Source organism: Rhipicephalus microplus, chromosome 8 (assembly GCF_043290135.1).
Source record: "Rhipicephalus microplus isolate Deutch F79 chromosome 8, USDA_Rmic, whole genome shotgun sequence".
Lineage (NCBI taxonomy): Eukaryota > Metazoa > Arthropoda > Arachnida > Ixodida > Ixodidae > Rhipicephalus > Rhipicephalus microplus.
Window position 1 is genome coordinate 85,441,752 of NC_134707.1, and position 22,770 is coordinate 85,464,521.

The window sequence follows — 22,770 nt, forward strand, 5'->3', positions numbered from 1 at the left end:
CAGCACAATGTAGACAGTGGGTTGCAAAACCACCAAAGGTTTGACTTTCAGAGTGTCGAAATTTTTCTCTGTGGCCATTTTAGCTTTATCTGAGGACATGCTGTGCGACAAAGTTGTGAAATTCCCGCGCTTATCTAATAGCTTGGATCTTAGTTTCCTCCTTACGAAACAATTTACCGACCTTATTTCGTTCGAGGACGCGAATCACCCGGAAACTCAATGCGGGCTACGCAAGTACGCTATTTGGTGTGCTATAATTAATCGACTGTTCTTGCGGCAATGCTTCAATTTAGTGTGTCCTTTTACGGCATGTTTACATACCACGCTTAACTTGAGGTACTGAGGTCACGAGACTTCTTGGTAAACGATAAGTATATCTACAAGAACTCGTCCATGTGCTATCTTTCTTAGAATCTGCTGTAGACTCCAGGTGCTGAACTGATAAGCTCAGACGGTATTGCATACGCGTACGGCTGGGAGTGCATGCACATGATACTTGTACCTTCGCCAAGGTCCGCGAGTGATGACACCAAGTGCACACACATTGTCATTTTATCTCTCTTCCTCACTGCCACATTCGCAAGCAAAGTAGCGTTCCTGTGTTGCAAAATATTTAGGACGGAGTATGCGATACGTACAATTGGATCACGGCTGTACCAGATAATTGGTGGCATGCGGTTGTATCCGCTCTTTAATTCTAAACCCTTCACGCGAAAATGGAAGGACTGTTACAAAACAGTGCTACAACTTTACGACATATACCCTACGACGATGACGTTTCTTACGTGTAGTTTGAATATCATTCTATATCTTAAGACGTGCTCGATAAAAACAAGTGCACAGCGATGCCCACAGAAAGCGACATCGTGGCTTGAGGTTGTGGTTTTCTTCGTGCCTCGCTTTGTCTTTGCCTTTATGAAATGCGTATAAAATACCGTGTCCGACAATATTCTCGTATTCAGTGTTAAGCGCACAACTATTTTTACGAGACGAGACAGTTAGGAACACACACACTCAGAAAATCATGATCTTCGCTGAATAATTAGGCCGGAACAAGTTAAATGATCGGAGATGGGTAATACTGAATGACGAATAAAAGAGCTTACGCTCCCCGAAATGCATTATAAATCAGAGAAATGAAACATATGCTACCTAGCTTGCTTTCGACAGTAATGGCACTCGTGAGGGTCACGTCCTGCCGCACACCGACGTATTTAAGCTCTTATTCGCGCAGGGTATTTGCAGCAGCTGCTGCCCGTTTTCCGCCATAGCAGTCCATACGGCGCAAAACTAACTCGCCTAACCACGGCGCGCCAGCGCGAAGCAGCGTCCCACTTTTGGCGCCAAAACCAACCAGTTGCCCTCAACGCCGTCCGTCGGGCCGTGTTTTCACTCGGCGCGGCGTCCACGCGTGTTTTTCAAACTGGCGCGCCATTTTCCTCTCTCGGAGCAGCGACCGATGGACCGGTTATGCCACTTCCTCGTCCTCGATAGACTGCCTTCTCTCGCTCTCTGCAGTCTTCTCCTCTCCACAAGAAAGAGGGAAGGCGAGGTCGTTTTGTGTGGCAAGGAGGCAAGGACCAATGGGTGCCCCGGACGCCCGCTTCGAAACCAGGGGCGCCAAACGAATCTGGCGCGAGCGCGCGCGCTCACACATTGAACGCGTGGAAGAGAGTTGAGCCTGTAGCGTCTATTCTGCTCCACTGACGCGCCCCCGTCAGCTGCTTCGGCCGCTCGTTGCCTGACGAAGAACAGGAGGCCCGGGATCTGAACGCGATGGGATCGCCGCACGATAACCGAGCGTGCCGGCGACTTTTCGACGACGGCGGAGACCCGGCTACCAGGCGCACGTTGGACAAGATGCAGGAGGACAGCTCGCGCTCCTGGAACTACGACTTCGGACGGGACCGACCGATGCAGGGCCGATACCAGTGGCAGCGCTGCGGGGACGACGACAAGCGGACGTCGTCGCAGTGGCGCTGCTGGGGCGACGCGTCGCCCGGTTCAGGTGGGTGAGGGGGAACGGCGCCTCGCGCCAGACACGTGCGAAGCGCGTCGCGCTGTTGGGCGCCCACTCGCGTGACGTACGACAACTAACCCCACGCTGGATCCCTCCCCCGCCATTTCTTGGTCGGCAAAAGGGTTGTGTGCTGCGCGCGCGCGCGAAACGAGACTCGCTGTTGCTAATTTGCGCGCCAAAAATATCCTGCTTTTTCAACTATACGTTTCCATCTCCATACTACTAGGTGTTTTGTTTCTAATTATTCCTAATTTTTGTTCAGCGTATCCGTGTTGGCAGAAACACAACGAAGAACACGTTTTTCGAATTTAGCCGCGTCACTTTGAGTTATTTTCGTTTTTTCAGCGCAAACAATACGCATGCGTTCATGATACAAGGCACAAAACAATGCAAGCTTCTGATTCTGTGAGTTTGAAATGACTTTTTAAAGAATTTATGTATTCTACGCACATTTATAAATAATTTCTCGTGTCTTCTCTCGGGTGTCAGTGTGAATAATTTGTGCTGAAATAAAGATTATGAATCATAACCAGAGAATAGCTGGCATTACCGATACTGCTGCCAGTTATAGTGTGAAGCTTGAGCAAGTGACCAAACAATGAAGTCGTGCTCATAAATAACCTAGCGAAGTGTAATTGAAATTATTGGGTCATTCCTATTGACCGTCGTCACTACGAGCAGCTGCAATCAGCGATGACTCAAATCACGCACGCGCGTCAGCTCCAGTGCTCTTAGGTAGGACTCGCAGTAAATGCGAATAACGGAACCCGTTTTAAGCGTAAAACAACGTATTCACCGGGATCTAGCACGTGAAACTTCTGAGCGTGTTTTGAGGAGAACTCTTTGGCAAGCATGATCTCGGCAAGAGTTGCGCGTCGTGTTGCCTTTGCACGCAGGTGACGACCTGCAGGAGCGTAACAGAATGGATCACCTGTCACAGTGCACGCCCACTCATTTGAACAGTAGAATTTTGTACGCTGCGGGCAGGCCGGCACAGTCTGCCATATGGTCATGCTTCTTCACCTGGGATTCTTCGAATGTCCCAACTATCGATGCAGCATCTATAAGCCACCAGAATTGCATATATATATTTCAATCGGTTTGCACTCGACGCATAAAACCTACGTTTTTATTCTTCGTGATCGTCCTTGACATTTCTAAACTTAGAGGGTAGTGTTCGCAATGCCTGATTCGTTCCCGAGTTCCGGCACCAGAATATAGTTAAAAGGATGAGCCACCGTCTCTAGCCTCAATGCTGACCTCTTCGTTAGTCGAATACACAAACTGTATGTTTTTGGTATACATTCGTCCACTCCTCGTATTCTTCATAGTTTTATACATGGGTTTCGTGAGAGATAAATTACATCAGCGGACCCTAGTAACTCAGAATGTGTTCACCAACATGAGTAGTTCGAATTTTAATTCAGACGTCCTTAGCGTCCAGATCGTATTTTTTTATATATATACGATCCAGACAACAGAGTCGTCTTTTTAGACTTGACACATGCAGGATATGCCGGGAAGGGACAAACCGAGACAGGTTCGTCCACTGCTTCCATCTTTCTTGCTGAGTAGTTCAAGGAGACTTTTCCAGAGTGACGTCCCGCTGCTCCCGGCCAGGAACACCTGCTCGAAGCGGCCGAACTGCCAATGCGGTTTCGAGCTGCTCTGCGCTGGAATAAGATGAGAGAAACAACGAAAAAGGGCGGGAAAGGACGCCGCCGGCACTCGCCGGCTCTTCGCGGTATAACCCGTTATGGCCCCCTCGAGAAACGAATAGGGCAAAAATTTTTGGCGGGAAGTGGTGGTAGGTCGTTGCGTCGAGAGGAGAAGGCCGCTTGCAGAGAGAAGGGGCGGGTATCTTGAGAGAGGCCTAGCCTAGCGCTTCTTGCCGCCGTTTCACCATCGACGCTTGGCGTCATTGCTTGACTCCTGAGGTCGCGTGCCTCTTGCACGACCGGAATTCAAAATGGGACGCGGTGTTTCGTAGTGGAAGCCGACTCGTTCGCAATCGACGACGGAGGGCGCAGCACAGGGTGAGAGGCTAAGGTGGATCTTGAGGAGTCGCCAATGAACTGGAGCGTATGCTCAGTCAAGGCGGCAAACAGAGGCACTCCGATCGGTCATCCTTGACTTAGTTCCTTTGCATCACCTGTGTGTATAATCTCAAACATCTATTCGGGTCGCAATTCACGTACGTCTCGCTGGGTGTGATGCGTTAACGGTATAGTTAGCGCCATAGAGACGAGAGTTCCATGCTTAATTCAGATCCATGTTTCCTGCATGCAGAGCGTTCCGTGGTGTTTTCATTGCTCCATCATTCTCTTCTGGCACTTGCACACGCGGCCAATTAAAATAATATCAGGAAAAAGTTGAGCGACTTGGTTAAACGTCTTTATTTCATTGTCCCACCGCTGCGCGCGATAATATTCCTTATCACGTATATAGAACACAGAGCGTGGCAAAACGGGTCGCCAATACCAACTCCTGTTTTCGGTAGGCCATGCAGTGACTGACTCTCAAGAAAATCGACTTGTTCACGGCCAGCGCAAATCGACATACGAATCGTTTGTGATCACAGCCAGATGTGGCATTATTTAATGTTGTTTTTTTTTTAATTGAAAAGATGTATTGGAGAAGTTGTTCCTTTTATAAGCTCCGCCGGATACCACTAGTCGCTGAGTGAACGAAACAAATAATAATAAAACTACAAGAAAAAAATGGAAGCTGCAGAAAGTATAACTTACACTATAGAGCTCAAGATGCGGAAACTCAGTGTAGTCAAACGGCACCTGAGACACAAATGTCTTGTTTATAATTCATTTCCGCTATTAATATCCCTGCCGCTTTGCGGCCTTACCCTTAGGCGTGCTGAAATTTTTCAAGAATATGTCGCCGATCAGCACCATGAATTGTCAGGTCGAAGTTGAAAATTACTATTATTTCTCACACGTATTTCATGCTTTACAAATAAAAGAGTCATGGAAGCGCCAGGTAATCCTCAGTCGAATTCCAGTAAGCAGCTATCTGCGTTCGGAAAGCGCAAGAGTCTTCCAACATGACGAGGATGAAGTTATTCCTCCTGTAGTCTGTGCAGTTAGATAGGAACACTTGCTTTGACGACTAATTGTTTTGATGGCCTTAATTATAATACAGCTGGCGTAAATTGAATGTCTAAATGCGCTTCACAATAAGTTCGCTTGTATGAATTCATAATACAAAAATAGGAAAAATCTGTGGTGGTCACCGCTCCAATCATGCCGCCTAATTAACTTACATTAGCACCTGTACTGTCACATGAGGTGTGAAAGTAAAGCATGCAAGAATAATAATAACTGTTGGACTTCTGCGCGTCAAAGCCACAGCATGCGTACGTGGTGTGCTCCGTAGCAAAACGCTCCGGAAATTTCGACCACCGGGATTTGCCTATAAGTGCACATGTAAGGTTATAATTGGCCTCCAGACCGCTCCCGAAATTAACGGGTGGTGTAACGATGAACGAAAAGGTGGTGTTGCATTACAAGAAAAACATTTTTCGATGAAGTCACTTTGTGGCCTATTTTCACACGCCGGAGGGCAGATGGGTCCCCTTCCCCCCCCCCCCCCCACCCTCATAGCACTCCTCCGCATTATCAATAATATGATAAAATGCATCGCGTTATTAAGAACACTGACGTGTGCTTATAAATATTCTAAACCTATCTGAAATGTACGCATTGTTTGTTATTTCATGAACAGCATACTGCAATTGACATGTTTGATTTTTTTTTTTGTCTCTGGGACCATGGTTATGATGTTTGTACGTTAGGACATGTAAAGAAATGACAGGCCAGTCCAATGCAGTTGGCTAGCACTGTCACTTAGGGTAACATGGAGGGGTGTAAGTGCTTAAAATGATTGCAAGATAGATATATAGTGAAGAATTTCGACACAATAAGGAATGCGATGAGCTTATCTACAGTATAAATACCTAGTTTGCTCAGTAGTACAGGAAAGAAAGATTTTGTAGGAAAAATATCAATATTAAAATGACGTATCAGAACCCAAAGCCGTTTATCATCACTTCAGCTCCATTTTTCTATACATCTCTCAGGGCCGGGGCGGCGCCAGGAAAACGTGCCCTCCACCCCACATTCCCCGTCTTCACTGGCGCTGCCACTATATATGGGTTGCACGTTTTCCTGGCGCCACCCCTGCCCTGAGAAATGTATGGAGAAATGGAGCTGAAGTGATGATAAACGGCTTTGGGTTCTGATACGTCCTTTTAATATCGCTATTTTTTCTACAAAATCTTTGTTTCCTGTATTACGAAGGAAACTGGGTATTTATGCTGTAGTCAAGCTTATCGCATTCCTTAATGTGTCCGAATTCTTCACTATAGGTGTCGCCGCTCGCTTTCCTTTTTATTTGTCAAACGTACTGACTGCTGTACTTTCTGTTATCAACAGTACGTCATGAACAAGTACAATTTACGTTGAAAAAGGGTCAATTATGGACATACGCCAGCAGGACATCACCCTGCCAAGTTCCATTATACCCTTGTGGGTTTTCGTGTTTAACTCATTAGTTTGTTCAGCCAGTTGTTCAGCCTTTTTTTTTTCTTTGACATTGCGCTCAGCACTAGGCCTACCCTGGTGCAGGTTAGTAAACCGATAAAAACCTGGCCGTTAACCTCCCAGGCTTTCACGTAGAACTTGTCTGTACAAACAACATACAAACGTTCCATGTGCAAATATTTAACCGCCACAAAAACCTTTCCTCGCTTTGCACGACAAGCCTTGTCCGATTCGCAATAAGTAAGTGGGCGCAAAATGTGGGGTTTAAGTGGTTTATTTTTCATGCTCAGCGAAAACATTCGTTGAAATGGAACGAACTCGGTTGAGCGACATAACGCACTAAAAGCGAAGCTGGCATATCTCGAAGTCAGTGGTGCTTGCAGGAACACAACAGTGATCTGCTTTGCTCGGGTAATCGTACAAAAAGCTTCGCCTAATATCGCCACGCTTCACGGCTCGGCGCAGCTTCGTCTAATTTCTTCCGTCTTGCTTCGCCGCGCGCAGCAAGCACGCGAATCGGCGCGAGAGGAGCGCGCTGACCGGCGAGTGACCGATGCCCCCCTCTCATCTCCAGAGTGTGGCCCCTCTGGGCTCGACGGCCCGCGGACGTTGACTCGGCCGCTGCCACCGCCGCTACGGGGCCGACGCTGTTACCGTACAGCCCGAGTGCTCACCTCGCCAAGCGGGTTGTTCGCGCGGAAATGTCGCGAACATTGCCCCGCGGTGGGGCGGGAAGAGCGCACTCTCTCGCGAAAACCCTCCCCATGTTACATCACTGCTGAGTGCAACCCACTTGCTTTCGTGCAACAAGAACACGCCTCCCCCCCCCCCCCCTCACTTTTCTGTCGGCTCGTCACCCGGTGATTCGGGGGGGTGGGGGGGGTACGTATGCGTGCGCGCTCCTGCCCTTCCCGAGTTCTTGAAGGGTGCAACTGGCAGTGCGTTCGGTCAGAGACCCAACATGCCCCCCGAAACACTTTGCGATATGAGGGGGGGGGGGGGGGGCGATCCCCCTTCTTTCCTGCATTAGAGAGGGGAAGGACCGCGCAAGAACTCCGCAGATGACCCGGGCCCTCCTCATGTTTACAAACACAGGGCATGCGCTGTTCGCCCTTTGTGGTGGTTCCTCCGTTTCGGGTGGCTAACGCCCGCACTTATGTGCACTGCCTCTTTTGCGAGAGGATCGGGGTGTTCCCCGGCCGTGCTTCGGAGGAAGGTGGTGCTGTCACCGATGTCGTTGCCGAAAACAACTCGGCCGAACATGTTTGCCTGCAAGGGGCTCTGTTTTTTCTCTTGAAATGGGAGAATGAAAGTTGAAAATCAACCAAACTTGCTTAAGCCCTTTCTCAACATATCACGTTGTTCGCCGTTGCAGCGTCCCGAGGCTATGCTTCATAATCGCGTACGTTTTAGTTTTACGTACCACAATCACAATGTGATTATGAGGCAGGCCTCAGAGGAGGGCTCCGAAAATTTTGACCACCGATGTTTCTTTAACATGCAGCTGTACCTAAGTACACGAACCTCATGGCATCATTTCATCCACCGAAAATATGACCACCTTGGTCACGGTCACACCCGTAGGGTCATGCTTAAGGCGGCCCCTGAGAACTGAATTTTTAAAACTCGATAAAAGTCCGCATGCAGCTGCATGTACCGGGTTGGTTCTTCTAACAATATAGTCAATTAAATTTCACTTTTGAAACCATGCTCTCATTGCCTTTATCGGTACGGTGTTCATGGCATCCTCTTTAATTGTCCTCACCGATAGATAATTGAAGCGGCATTTTATGCTCAATGGTCGTCCTTCGAGCATCTGTCCTCCCCTAACCTATAACGTTTCGTATAGTTTGACGTAGCTTTTTGCGAGACCAGCTCGGTGCAGCTTTCTCTGTAGAAATCCAAAATTCAAAAGATATGCAGCGTACTCAGCCGGCTTCAATGAGATTTTCCAATAGACCATCCCCTCCCAGCAGACAAAACGTCAAGGTTCGACTCAAGGGCAAACTTTGTGAGAAAGTTTGATATGTCATTGCACTTTCCTATTGAAGCGATCGCAGATGGATTCGGTTATTGCTTGACTAACGCCACGAAACAAAAATCTTCACCGGGAAACCGAAGCATGTGACATTACTTAGGGTACATTCCAATGTTATGATGTGATGTTACTAATGCCACCAGACGTACCAGATTTACTCACGTTTTCTCACTGATCTTAATCCTGTTCGCCCGATCCTACTTGTCTACCGGCTCTACTTGTACTGTAACCAGCCCATTTTTCGGAAGAAGTGTTTGTTAATAAGTTGCAATGTGGGATCACTTTTCCCTCTTTTGAAAGTGGAGTTGCAATATTGGCCCGAAAGTAGAGATTTTCTTGTTTTTGCACTCGATAACACAAAAAATTCAGACTCCGTTTCATCTATCAAAAAATAGATGAAGAGCAACAAAGAAAGAGAAGTAATTGGCAGGTGTGTTAAGCAGGTTGCATCTGACTTTCTAACACGCTACACGGAGACGGAGAAGGCGCTGCAAAGGCTTCGTAAAGAACAGCACATAGTGCCGTTCAAGGAGCGTACTGATTACTGATTGTGCATGATACGCACTGTCCTCCACAGAATCACAACTCCGTCGGCTCCCAAGCTCATTGCAAATTCTGGATTCCTTAGAACTAGTCCTTGTAAGCTTTCAATTATATCATGGATTCCCGTACACTTTCCTAACAGTAATGACAGAGGAACCATTCTCTACAATACTCACAGGACGATCATAATTAGAGCGCGAGAACAGAACGACGACAAAGAGGCAAGAAGGACACGAAGGACACCTTCTCTTTGTCGTCGTTCTGTTCTCGCGCTATAACTATCGTAATGTCATACCAACTAGTTCAAGCTACCACACTTCTAAGTTACAGGAAGGACAGGCTCTGTACACCAAAATACATGCACACCACCAACACGCACCAACGCTCACGCACCAACAGTACGTGTAGTACGTTATTGACCTTTTTGTATACTCTCCGTGGAGTTCTTTGTGTGGACCGGCCTGAAGAGATCTGGTATATATACACGCTGGACAGTAGAAACTATGACTCCGGGCCCCTATACGTGTCTCAGCTCGTGAACCACAGACATGCAAGCCCCGACAGCCAACACTCGCAATTTCAAGGCGCCGACACGCTTCCTGTCCCCTCTTACGCAATTCTCGAAGTAACGCTATGCTTCTGTTGGCATGCTTCTGGTTCCTACATGGAGCCTAACCACCCGTCTCGCCAGAAGCTCGGGAGGTCCCCGTCTGAACCAACCGTAACGGTTCCGCTTCCGGGAATCCATGTACGCGTTTCCAGCGTATTTCTCGCTTCCTACGCTGCTCGTTTCCCCCCTGTGAACCGCTTGTTGCGTCACAGACTCGGCCTTAGATCGTGACTTCCCGGTTGAGATGCAGCGCTCTCTGTGTTGTAACGCTCCCCGCCGAAGAGCAACGAGTGAGGCGTGGTCGCCGAGTGTACATAATCCCGGCCTTCAGGCCCTCGCCGAATGAGAGACCGACTGAAAGAAAAAAAGCCCACGGGAAATGCAGCTGCCGCCGAACAGTCGGGTTCCCCGAATTGATATCGCCCGACCCGTTCGCGGAAATGCGCCTTGAGTCTACGTATACATACAAGGCGCGCGCCATGGGCCCCTTGGGAGTGTACGTGGAATGCCTTGCTGGGGCGTGCGTGCACTCGCAACCCGTCTCCTGCAGGGGCGTCGCTACTTTTGATCCTCTATACGTTGCGGATTCGCGCCCTGTGAGATTGCACGTGCGTGCACAGCTTTTAGGTGGGTGTGCTCGCAGCAAGCGGGATGAGAGACCCCCAGTTTATGAAGTACACAAGCGGAATTACACGCTGGGTGTTGACACTTCTCTTGTGTCGGGGAACACGCTTTGGCTGTTGCGAAAAACGCTACATTGCGAAGACAATAATGGTGTAAACAATGAAGTACGAAAGAAAAAAAGTAGAACATGAATTGTTACAAAGCGACATCTTTCGTGAACATTCTCACGCAATTTTACATTTGGTTGGGTTATTAATAGAGAATGTGTTTCTAAAGCTTTTGTGTAAGTAATTAAATGTTTTTATTTAGTTTAATAACACGTCGTTTGCTTGTAGATTGTTTACATTACACATATATATCTTGATATGTGCTTGTCATCACACGTTTCCTATAGTGTACTGCCAATAAGTCACCCAGGTCAAGTCGAGTCGATTCAATTCGTCGCTTTTTGTCTACGCCTCTGTCATCTGTCTGTCAACTGGATACGAAGTGAAGTTCAAATTTCACAGCTTTCATGAACGTTTATACAGAGTCACCTGTCTTGTATGGGTAAAACACCAGTTGTGGGAAAGTATGTACCAATTGAGGCATACAGACTTCTGTCAGGGGGCTCATAGAAATATAGAATAATTAAACCAAAATGTCCAGCGTTATGGCCCTCACACTTTTTTTGTCGTCTCTCTTAGCGTATCTAGCGAAGCAGCGTCGACTGACAACTTGTCTGGATAGTGTCTTCACTTCATTGGGTGGCTTCTGTGAAAAAAATTGGGCAGATGCCCTGTACCTTGGAAATCGATGTTACGCGAAGCATGCGGAGGGAAGGTGCCTGTGTTGTAATTTTGTTAATTGAGCGATATGTTACAAAATGACACGAAAGATATGTACAAGTGGTGTACGCACAGACATATGTTAAAAAATTGCCACGACGGCAAGACTCGTTGCCAAAGTGTTGTCGACAGGGATATCTTCGCTTGAAATTCGCTGCCTATAGCTTGAAGCATGCGCAAAAATCTTGTCCATCACTCAGTGCTCATCTTGCGTAGATCAGACAGAGAAAATGAACTCGCAGTGGTCACCACTTGTAGAATCCATCCCTGCGATTTTGAGAATGAATCGTATACTAAAATATCTGGTTTTTTAATACTATGGTATGCGAATAACTTGACGACTCTCGCAATTGAAAATGTCCATTTTAGTATTTTTAACTTGATACTTAATGATTGCAAACTTATCACACTTGAGGTGAGGAGAGAGTTCGTCTTCGGAGCTAGCGATTCCCAGAGGCTGTTCTCGTTATAGTCAAAACGTTATTGAAACCACAATCGCAATTAAACTGGACATCTTGCAGTCTGTCTATCTACATGTTTTCTTTTGAAGTGCAATCACAAATGCTCAACTATAATCGAAAGTAATGTGGGCATCTCGCAGTCTATCTATCTACATGTTTTCTTTTAAACTGCAATACCAGGTTCTCAACCGTAACCTCAAGTAAACTGCACATACTGCGATCTGTCTGTCGACATGTTCTCTTTTGAAGTGCAATCATAAATGCTCGAGTTGCTCGAAAAATGGGCGTTAACAACGTCTCGTCTGCATCACAACAGGGCCCATCACCCCTTCGCGTACATGTTCCCTATCGGGTGCGAACACAAACGAGTGACGCGGACTGCATTTGGTTCTCGCATCGCTTCCTCGCTCGGATAATGAGGTTGCACGTGAGCAGAAGGGCGTTGTGCGCAACAACTGTGTTCTTCCCCGAATGACATCCGATATGCCGTGGCACGAAGGCTGGAGCCAGCCTCCTCGAGCTTCGCCAGCAAGAGTGCCCCGAACTGATGGAAACGAGCTGGGGCATCTTCGTGACCCTGAAGAGAGATCACTCAGGCACCAGTCGCGCCCAGATCGACTCCGCCCTGAGCACAGCCGACGGCACCACTCGGTCGTTAGGTCTCGCAGAGTAGCCATACGCTGTTGGTTAAGTTACAGTTCGCTATGTATATTTCGTGGCTTACTGCGCTTGATAACTTTTTTCCCTTTCTTTCACTGGGAGGCGAATGTGAGCAGCTCCGACCGTCTTTACTCTCTCTCTTTTTCGAGACTCACTCACTCAGAGACGAAGCGGAGCGTGCGGGTCGTCAAGGGCGCGTGCAATCGAAGGGGGGACTATGAGAGAGGGCAGCCCCCAACCGGGCAAATGGGGGATCAAGGGGGATGGGGGGGGGGTCAGATCTGTGTCTTGCTTTCCAGCGGGGGGAGACGTGGGGCACCAAGCTACCGCGCTGTGCAGGGCCGGCCCAGCAGCGGAGCGATCTTATCCAGGCAGTCGCGTTCCCGACGCGTGCTACTAGCAAGACGGAGAGGGGAGGCTGTGCCTGTTTGAAGGGTGTGTGCTGTGGTGGAGGGGGGGGGGGGGGGTGGAACGGAGGGGGTAGCTAGGAGGTTGGGGGTACTGGTAGCAAAAGGGGGGCGGGGGGGCAGAGTTTTTGTGTTGGTGCGAGTGGCAGTGACGTGAGCATGACGCGTCCCCGGGGACGCCCGGGGAAAGCCGGGTGCAGCGACCGGTTGGCACTGGCTGGCTCTGTGGCTTGTGCTGTGTACAAAACACGGCCTTGCCCTCCTCCTTCTTACTCCTCTTCTTATTCTCTTCCTCCTCCTCCTCGCGTGCCCGGGGGCCGCCGTGGCTTCGGCAACCAGTTCACGGGACATCGCTGCAGCGCTTGCGCGCCTGCAGAGCAGGGACACCTGCCGCTGCTTTTGCGAAGTGGCTCTAGTGGTGGTAGGCTTGTGCGCGCTTAACAACGCCTATTACAAAGGCTGCGAGCGTGCAGCTTGCAATGCGCGCACTTCAGCTGTTGCGTGTGCTGGTAAAATATTCGCATCACGGAACGGCCAGCCACCGCATCATTGCAACCACGCGCGATGAATAACGGCTCTTGCTTGCGGCGGCTCCTTCCAGAAGCAATGGAATTTCTCGACGTCCTGCTTCCAAAAAACGAAAAAAAAAGGAAACAAAGAATTGAACCTTGTTTTGTTAACTCACACGTTGCAAATCAGATGAAGACCCCATTTAGTTATTAACTGCGTGACAATTACTTATGAGCTCATTGTAATTAGTGTTATTAATGGGGTATTGTACAGTTATTTTAACCTCGTAGCGAGCCACCTGTTGGCTTATCAAAGCATTGTCGGCCTCTTGCTGAGGAAAAAAACTTTTTGGCTTCACGAGGCTTACGGGGCGATTGATTTGTTGAGTTTTAACGTCCCAAAACCACCATATGATTATGAGAGACGCCGTAGTGGAGGGCTCCGGAAATTACGACCTTACGGGACGGCTTTAAACCCTCCCATAGTAGAGTACCTAGCACTCTAAATCGTTACCCACTTTTTCTAAACACACAAACTTTATTTTGATGCGTTACAAACGGATACATCAAATAATAACTCGTGTGAGGGTGAAAATTTTAAAAAATTTTTGTTAAGACCAGACGCATCTAGTATTAGTTTCTAGTGGGGATTATCTACTACCAGGAGCTATCTCTCAATTCTGTTATACAATGCAGCATCCCATTCACCGTCCTTCACATCCTGTGCGGTGCGGTGCATTGAATGCTGCTTGTGTTTATCGCATCCCCGTTGAAAGTTTTGTTCCTTTTATATTAATGTCAGCACCTTGAACGGTTCACAATGCAATGACATCATTGTGCCTCTTAACCATATGATGCAGCGTTGTACTTTAGTGGGTAGCATTGCTTATATTACAAAGTCATGTAGCGCGTGTGACATTCCCCGAGTGACACCAGGAGAATTTGCGACACCTTCACGCACTGCAACCCAGAATTTCATATTGCAGTTCAGTGAGCCATTGCACCATGGACAACATTGCACAACGCGCACCTTTCATAACCTCCTGCACGTTCGCACCTATATTGACGGATTGACTGTCTTCGTGCAAACCTGGTGGCGAATATTATCGTATTCAGACTAATGATAATATACCTAGACGTTTTTCTTTTGCAAGTGAATCTCTAATACTGCGTTTAGAAAAGACATTAACGGTTTATGGTACTTGGTACTCTACAATGGGAGAGCATGAAGCCGTCCCGTAGGCTTCACACTTGACGAAGAGAAACCAATCGTCAAAGAAAACTGTGATGTGTTTAGAAAAAAAACGTTTAACAGTTTATAGCGCTAGGTATTCTATTATGGGAGAGCAGGAAGCCGTCCGAGTACTACGTAAAGATACTGCCATGAACATTACCGTCATACAAGGATGCAAAATGGGGCGTCTGTGACAACATCCTGCACCTTTGCCACGAATATGAGCAAAACCTGCTACGGCTCCATAGGAACCGTAGTAGCTAGCTCCAGATTTATTTTTTTCGCCAAAGTTTATCTCGTCCGTGGCCCCGCACAAACGAAGGCAAGGTTGGTTATTCTAGTTTTTGAAAGAAATCATCTCGTTCCCCCAATCTTGCCGCAGCAACCGATCCCAGCGTGCAGCTTTCCACTGCCTGCAGGGAGGCGACACGCTCGTAACGCCATCCAGTCCCAGCTTATGAGGGTTATCCCCGGAGAGTCACCACAGCATCGCGTGGCAGGTGCCTGCTCGGGATGGCGAGGGAGCGGGGTTTGTTTCGCCCGTGCACGTGACGACCACATGGTCCCACCGGAGTGTACAACAAGAGCTTACGGCGCTGCACACGCAGCTTTTGCGCAGAGACAGGGCGGGAAGCCGAAGGCCAGCGGCGGTGTTGAGTTAGTGCAGCAGTTCTTCTCCCCCGGCTGCTGCTGCTTGCAGCAACAGCCGGGCGTGGCAAATACGAAAAACCAGAATCGAAGTAGCCTGCTGGCAAAAGGTTGCGGGTAGGGGAGGGGGGGTCGGCTGATGGAGAAGATGAGAGAAGGGTGGCAGAAGAAGAAGAAGACGAAGCCAGCGCACAGGTGCGACGTCTCTGGTGCTCGCGTCGTCGCTGTGACGAGGCGTCGTCGGGCTTTTCTACGGCCGAGGCCAAGACGAAGAAGAGGGGGACAAGTTTACACGTCGAGAGAGATCGGGGTTGCGGTGGGGAGATTGGGGGGGGGGGGGGGGGGGCAGGCAACTGTTGCCTGTGGCGTGTACTCGGCGACCAGAAGGGGGGCAACTCTGCCGCCCTCCCTAATGATGGCCCGTCGCCAACCGGTCCCTTGTGGGCCCGGGCGGATCCCAACCAACCAACGGGCGCCCTGAAATCACCGCTCAGCTGCGAGCTTGAGCGTGGTCGGCCGGCTGCCGTGATCAGCTGCTCAGGGAGGCAAGCGAGTGCGTCTTTCGAGAGCTCCGTGGGAAAGCAGTGTGGTTGGTTGCTCTGCGAGGGTTGGGTGCACGTGAGGCAAAAGATACACTGCAATTAAGGGGGTGCTTCGGGGGGATATCAGCCGCTGAAAAACAGTGCGCAATCTCAGTGCTATCTGAAGCTCGACAGAATTGCAGGACTGTAGCACTGCGGCAACGCAGATTCCTGCAACATAAGTACTCTGCAGTTCTGCGAGCTTGGCTATATTTGATTTGATTTCATTTATTTTCTTTCACCTTCCCCGCGATCGTCAAACAAATAGCAGCCCTGTTGATTTCAACACAAGGCAATACGATAAGTGCAGTGTCATTGACGAACGCTAAGGGGGTCCTTCCTCTGGGGATACAAAAATAAAAGTGGCATTTACAATACGTTTGCTATTGTACGCACATTTCTAAGTCACAAGTTTCTTCGTTGAACATTTTATTAGCCGCGTGTGCGGAGCTTGGAATTGCAGATCTTGCTAAATTGCTGGTTAGTTTTTAACTGTTGATGAAAATAAAATGTATATGCAGACATCCATGTCCTAAAGAAAATGTATATGCAGACATCCATATCGGTGAATGGTCAATTGTGTGAAACACCTTTGATATTTTGTTAGCACTGCTTTTCAAATGCGTAATTTCTGCCCAAAAAAGTGCCCCTTTCACCATCGGTGCTTCCATAATTCCACCATACCAGCACACTTACTACAATATGCGTTTTAACAGCGTTCTTAGAAATGATAGCTGTTACAGCCCGAACAGCCTCTAGGACAACGATATTTCATGATTGGTGTTTTGCTTTATATTTTACAGATTCACGCAGACAGAAAGACAAGAGCTGTTCTTTCAAAGGAAGATGTGACGACGTGATTGGGCGGTCCCAGATGACAGGGAGGACACCGTACTGACAACCGTTGACTGATGTGAGTAACATCCGTCTTTTCAAATTCACGGGTAAAACAGATATTTTTAGAAGCACAACGTTACAGCACTGTCTTCCAGTACAAAGTGCTGTGATAAATGAAATATCACGATCTGTGATTTCATTCACAATTGCTGTTTAGATACGCTACTCCAAGCACACAGTGTTATCAGTTATTAAACACAAACATGTGCTAGGGGCAGTTTTTAGCATTGCGCACGACTTAGATTAATCACAATTAAACATTTTCATATGTTCGGCATGCGATTGCGAGAATGAGAATACAGACATCGGTGACAGAACTAAATTGCTATGTAAAAATACACCGGTGTGACATGTACTTATTGCATATGCATTACCATTATTTATGCATCTAATCGTTGGATGATGTTAGTGTTTTGGGAAAATACAGTCATGCTTCCTTAGCCACTCGAAGTTTTGGGCCTGAATTTTCTAAAAAATTGCCTTCTTGTTTTGATCAACGTTGATATTTAAGATGCCGAATCACGGAACCATGTGATGTTTTTCTGTAAACATCACCACAGAATCCTTATATTAACCCACCAATGTAGTCATGTGAGTGCGTAATGCAAACAATGCTTGATCAGACACTTGCCAACCTGTAAGAGCCCCCGTATAGGTCGTATATATTCTACACCAAAAGCAGCTTACTCGCAAAACAATGCGTCATCCTTGTTTATCGCAAATTGTGTGAAAATATTTCATGACAGGCTAATTTTTGTTTATTTACTTATATTCTTCATTCCAGGTCAGCGGAAAACATGGACTTTCCAGACAGGGCAAGTCATGCGAGCTCGCCTTTCCTGGTCTCAAAGCACCACAGGTGTTCATCCGCTCAGAGCCTCCTTACATCACTAATGTTCAATGAAAAACGATGTGCTTCTCTGCAAAAAAAAAAAATTATACGGACGCCTCAGCTGCCACATAAGCTCAAAGTTCCGTGACAGCTCACATAAGGTGCGCTATAATTTGTATTGTGTTTCGTTATACTAGACCGGCTTACATGTCATATTACACACAACAATACTGAACATGAACGAAATGCCTGAAACCTTGCAATGTGATGGCACCGTTATCCAGGCGCTACAACTTCCTATCCACTTGATAAAACGCTTCTTGCGCTGTACAAGCATGTTGATTCCTAATCACGATTCGCGCACTGTAATCAAAAAAATTTGTTCTAGTACTTGAACAGTACTTTATCTATGAATAACTACTTCAAACGGTCCCTTGCGAGAATATTTTCACGGTGACTGCATAGAGAAATAATCCTGCATCTATGTACCAACCTCCCCATAAGTGCACATGATGTACAGAGAGTTTTAGCTACACCAAAAAAGAAGTTTGATTCGAAAAACTGCAACAAAAAGATGGTCCGTGTGCTTAGATGCAAGTGCACATTGAATAACTTAAGACACTGTAAAGACATGCCTAGTAATTTATGCTACGGTTCAGGCTCCAATAGTGCTAGAATTTGGCTATATTGTTTGTTCAGGAATAGAAAGTTCTGGTAGATGCGGTGACTACGTTTCTGTTGCTCTCCTGATCAATATTTGTTTTTGTTTCTTTTGCTGCTGTGGGATACTCAGTTGGAACAAGCTCGCTTCTTCCTTTCTAATTTGACGAAGTTACGTACGCAATGTAGACCTTCACAGAAGGATCTTTATTAAAGGAACATTACACAAATAAGACTTTGCAGGCGCATATATATGCTCTTACGGCGCAGCGTAGACGTCACTAGAGGTAACTTGGAGTTCATAGAGTCTGTTGCGCACTGCCATTTTTTGGAGGAGACGTCCCATCCGGATGACACAGAGTTATCATATTATCGAACGATCACTTACTTCTTTATTCTCATAAAGAAATACCGTGATCATTATGGGATATTACATGTATATAGAAATTTCATATTTACACATTTTCTCTATTTTTTGTTCTGATCAGTATTTTAATGTCTGTTATATTTACGCAATCGGAAGGGCAATGTTTTTTATTGAAAGTGTGTACAAATCCACAACGATCTCTGAGGCATACGCTAGAAGATGGTCCAGCCTTGACGAAGTGTTCTTAAGCGATTTCGTAGTTTGAGCGTATCCAATCACGTCCCATGTTTTAATGATTTTCTTCGCATGTTCAGAGGTAAAAGTTCAGCATTGCTGCCTCATCTTCTTTTAGCATTCATTTAGTACTGCTAGCCTGTATTTCAGTTCTTAAGCAGGAGTAGGTATTGTAGAGCGGATTATGAAGCAGTTCAAGATCAATTTCGCAATTAATAAGAAGAAAAATGGTAGTAATGAAGGAGCAGGAAAAACATTTAATTTAAGGATCAAACATGGGGTGTCAGAATGTCATGTACTCAGCCGTGAGAAATGTACAGGGTTGCTCAAAAGCTGCCCGACTGCGATGCCGTAGGATTACATGGTATAGCAGAGGGGAAGCTTCTGCACACCCCTGTATGGTGGATAATGGTATGGCCAACACCGATGATCTCACTACTTAAAAAGTGCTGGTGCATCTAATATAAGTCTACATGTAGAAATGGATCATGCCTATAACACTAAGAAATTACGCAACGCAAGTATAATTAAGTCATAGAAATGTGTAACACAGGCATTGTTTAGAGAATGATCGAAACAAATACAGCAAAAGCATATGGGATACACCAGCCTTTAAAGCAATATATTTTTGAGTGCAATAGAAAATATTATTAGCACAAAAAGATTCACGCTTCTTCGCGAGCAACATTAAGCGTGTGAAGTTAGTTAGGCTCGAGCTACTTTCGCTGACTACTTACTGTGTTCAGGTGTGACCATCTTCATGCGGTGTCTCCAACTTTGTGAAAACTCAATTTGTACAGCTATATATTCTTAATGAATTTCGAGAACATATATGAGAATACTCGCGAGAACTATTTTTTTGTTTTCTAAGCGTATAGGTGACATATAAGCGTTATTAACTGCCAAAGTATTTTCCCGTTTGTTCTGTACTTATCGGCTGGTGCTGGTGGAAGGTGGTGATATGTAGAGTCTTTTTATGGGCTGCACAGGCGTTCACTCTGTATATCCCTCACACGTTATTGTCAATACGCCTGCTGCGTTCCTTGTTTTCTTTGTATTTTCTTGTTTCACTGTTAAAAACAGTAGACCAGATGTGCTGTCGAAAGCTGCGTAATTGACTTGTTCTTATGTACCCCCAAGCATAGAGTTTCCTAATGTCCACTAGAGGGAACTCTGGCGCTAGTGTCTATGGGAGCTGCAACGCACGGCGCTTCACCGAGCCTGGAAGTGATGGGTAGCACCCACATTTGTCTAATTTTCGTACTTCTGGCCTGCTTCTGGCTCCGTGTGTGTACGTGTGGCTTAGAGCTGTTTTTTCACAAAAAAATAAATTAGCGAGTGTTCAGCGTTTGCTTTTCACAACCTTATCCTTTTAAGCTTGCCATTTTGAATCGGGTCGCAAAGTTCAAAAGGGTTGACTCTTTCTTTCAAAACAATACCAAAACACAGCAATAAACGAAGCCGCACGTACGATTCACCGCCCGCAAGTACGAAGACTAGGCAAATGTGTGTACTGCCCATCATTCCCATGGTCGCTGAACGATCGCAGCGCCACAGTCCCCTCTAGTAAATTTTAGGAAACAATATGCCCCTAACAATGGGGCCAATAATTTGTTGCGCAGGTGACTTCTGGCGTCATAACACTTCTGCAATCGTTTACAACCCAAAAGCCCGATCACACGCACCCGCTGCACTTCTTGACGTGGCGCCGTGTCCTCTCCCTTATGGAGAGAGAGGGCGCGCAGTTTCGCGTAGCCACACTGCTGCTCTGTTGTGTGGCGCCGCGTCAAAACGCCTCGCGCTGACGCGCTCCCAACGGGTGCGTGTGGTCAGGCCTTGAGAATAAATGCAAGCTCCGCCCACAGGTGTCGCTACGTTTAGAAAGAGTGTTCAACGATTTTGAGCACTTCGTACTCAACTATGGGAGAGCAGTGAGCCGTCCCTAAAACGAAAAGATTACTCCACACTTTGTGTGTTTTAAAGAAGTGTTTAACAATTTAGAGTACTTCTTCTATGGAAGAAGATAATTACCACATTGCAGCGTCGTGAAGCCCTCTAGCATGTATTAGGTCGCTGATATGGTCATGCAGACACATGTTCGATTCGCTGGTTGTAGGTCGAATTCGTGAACTCCCTAGCAAGTTTCAACAAACATTGCCTATGTCACTCTCGGGAAAACGTAATATTTGAAACAGGGACAACGAACTTTCAAGGGGTGTGCTGCGCAGCTTTTGAATTAAGAGTGAAACAGTAGTTGAAGTGGTAGCAAAATCTGCATAACACGACTCTCTTGGACAGTTCTGGGTGCGGAGCTTTCATGGATTCGTAAGTTGTTACCGACTCGTTGACTGTGCACGCGTAGTTTCAAAGTGACAATAAGAATTTAAGATCGCGATATTTCAAGATTTCCAACCTCGGTAACTGTTAGGTGCGTACGGATTGTTCTGTTGATTTTTAAGTGCGAACTATAGAGGCAGTTCTGCACTAGCCCGTCCTCAAAAGTTATGCTTAGTTACTGAATGTAGAGTGGGTAAACTTGAACAGTCATTGAGCAATGATTGCAAATAGGATGTTGAGCCATTTATTGCCATGAACCTGATTTCTGCTCTGATATCCAGGGATGTCTAAACGATTGGCTTGTTTACTGTTACTGCACGTAAAAATGTGTCTTGTTGCCGATATGAACTAGCACATGCACTCTCACTTCATCAGTGACTTGAGAAAGATCTCTCGAAACACATTGAAATGTGAAATATTTCCGTGGGGTCCTCCAGAATAACATTTCCCTTCTAATTCTGCATAATTATGGCTTGAAAACATAATGATTGTTTAGCTCATTCCTAAAACAATCTGAAGTCACTTCTTCGTCAGCGTGACATTTTTGAGACCGCATTGCTTGCTTGATTCTTTCAATCTGGCAATATGCGGTCGACATTGGCTACTGCAGATGGCTTTGTTTGGCTTACTATTGTTTTCATTAGTGTGGCCTCGCCCGATGTTGCTTGCGTGTGCTAAAAAAAAGAAAACTTTGTTGATTTTTTATGGTTGTACATCCTTGAATGTTGATTTACCAGGTATAAGAAAGATCTTGATTTTATGTTATCTCGCTATGTGGTTTAACATCTCGTCGTACCGTGCAGCGCTCGCTGACTTGAATGTGATACCGCATGCATCATACTTCATACGATAAATATTATTATTCATCGACAATATTCATACATTGTTTGCCATCATCGTACTCGAATCTTGGGAATTTGTGTTTTCGTATTGTACTGGTGGAGAGATTTTCTTGCGCGTTATTGTTCCGGTGACGATTTGAAGCGCATGCATGTACTCCGAGTGTACTGCGCTATTGTATGTATAGAGGTGTTGAGTTTGGCTTCCTGTCGCAAAAAAATAATAAAAAACTGATTAACCTATGATGTTGTGCCTTCGCCTTCTGTAAGATTACCTGAGTCCTCACTTTCAGTCAATATGTCGTCTTACTCAGTATCTAGAAATGGGGAATGTATGAAGGCAGAGCAAATAATTTGTTGTCTCTGCTCACAAGAACGTATTATGCAGGAATTCTTTATTATTACTTTGAGAAGCACTGTACACGTCTCTGCACACGAGTTGTTTTTGCTAGTTGCATCGACTAGCGCCTGATGAAGAGCAAGATGCATTGAAGTTTGGATGAACGGAACCTGCTAGCACGTCTTCCTTCCACTCAATTTTACTTTTACACATGATCACTTTGCTCAGTAACATGTTCGACATTCCACTTTCCGCAAACAACATTCAAAGTACAATTGCTCTTCATTCTCAATCAACATGTTTTACAAGACTGCACTTTATTTCAAGCTTGAAATTTGATTCCGTTTATACGGAAGCATCACGTCTTCAGATTAAGATGACACTGAATCTTACTCTAAAACACATGAATTATCGTATTGTGGCATATTCTGTTGCATTGAAATAATCAATGCTGCGAAATACTGTTCGAATTGTTTCTCTTGCAGACGGACCTTCATAGGCCACGTCTCGTCTCTAAGGGTTACAAAAAATTTCAACGCATTAAAG

At 46.4% G+C, this 22,770-nt stretch overlaps 1 protein-coding gene across 1 annotated transcript; it reads left to right on the forward strand.

Annotated features, from left to right (window-relative positions):
- Positions 1-1,601: 1,601 nt before the first annotated feature.
- LOC119163892 (uncharacterized) lies at positions 1,602-22,127 on the forward strand. The gene is made up of 3 exons (XM_075872244.1): positions 1,602-2,008; positions 16,522-16,631; positions 17,400-22,127. Exons 1-2 carry the CDS (start codon positions 1,777-1,779, stop codon positions 16,614-16,616), a joined length of 327 nt encoding a protein of 108 aa, XP_075728359.1. The 5' UTR covers positions 1,602-1,776; the 3' UTR covers positions 16,617-16,631; positions 17,400-22,127.
- Positions 22,128-22,770: the final 643 nt, after the last annotated feature.

What these genes read in the sequence shown, in the direction of transcription:
- LOC119163892 (XM_075872244.1), top strand. Translation starts at nt 1,777, where the DNA reads ATGGGATCGCCGCACGATAACCGAGCGTGCCGGCGACTTTTCGACGAC. An exon ending in CGACGCGTCGCCCGGTTCAG is followed by an intron (nt 2,009 to 16,521) that starts GTGGGTGAGGGG and finishes TATATTTTACAG; the next exon opens with ATTCACGCAGACAGAAAGAC.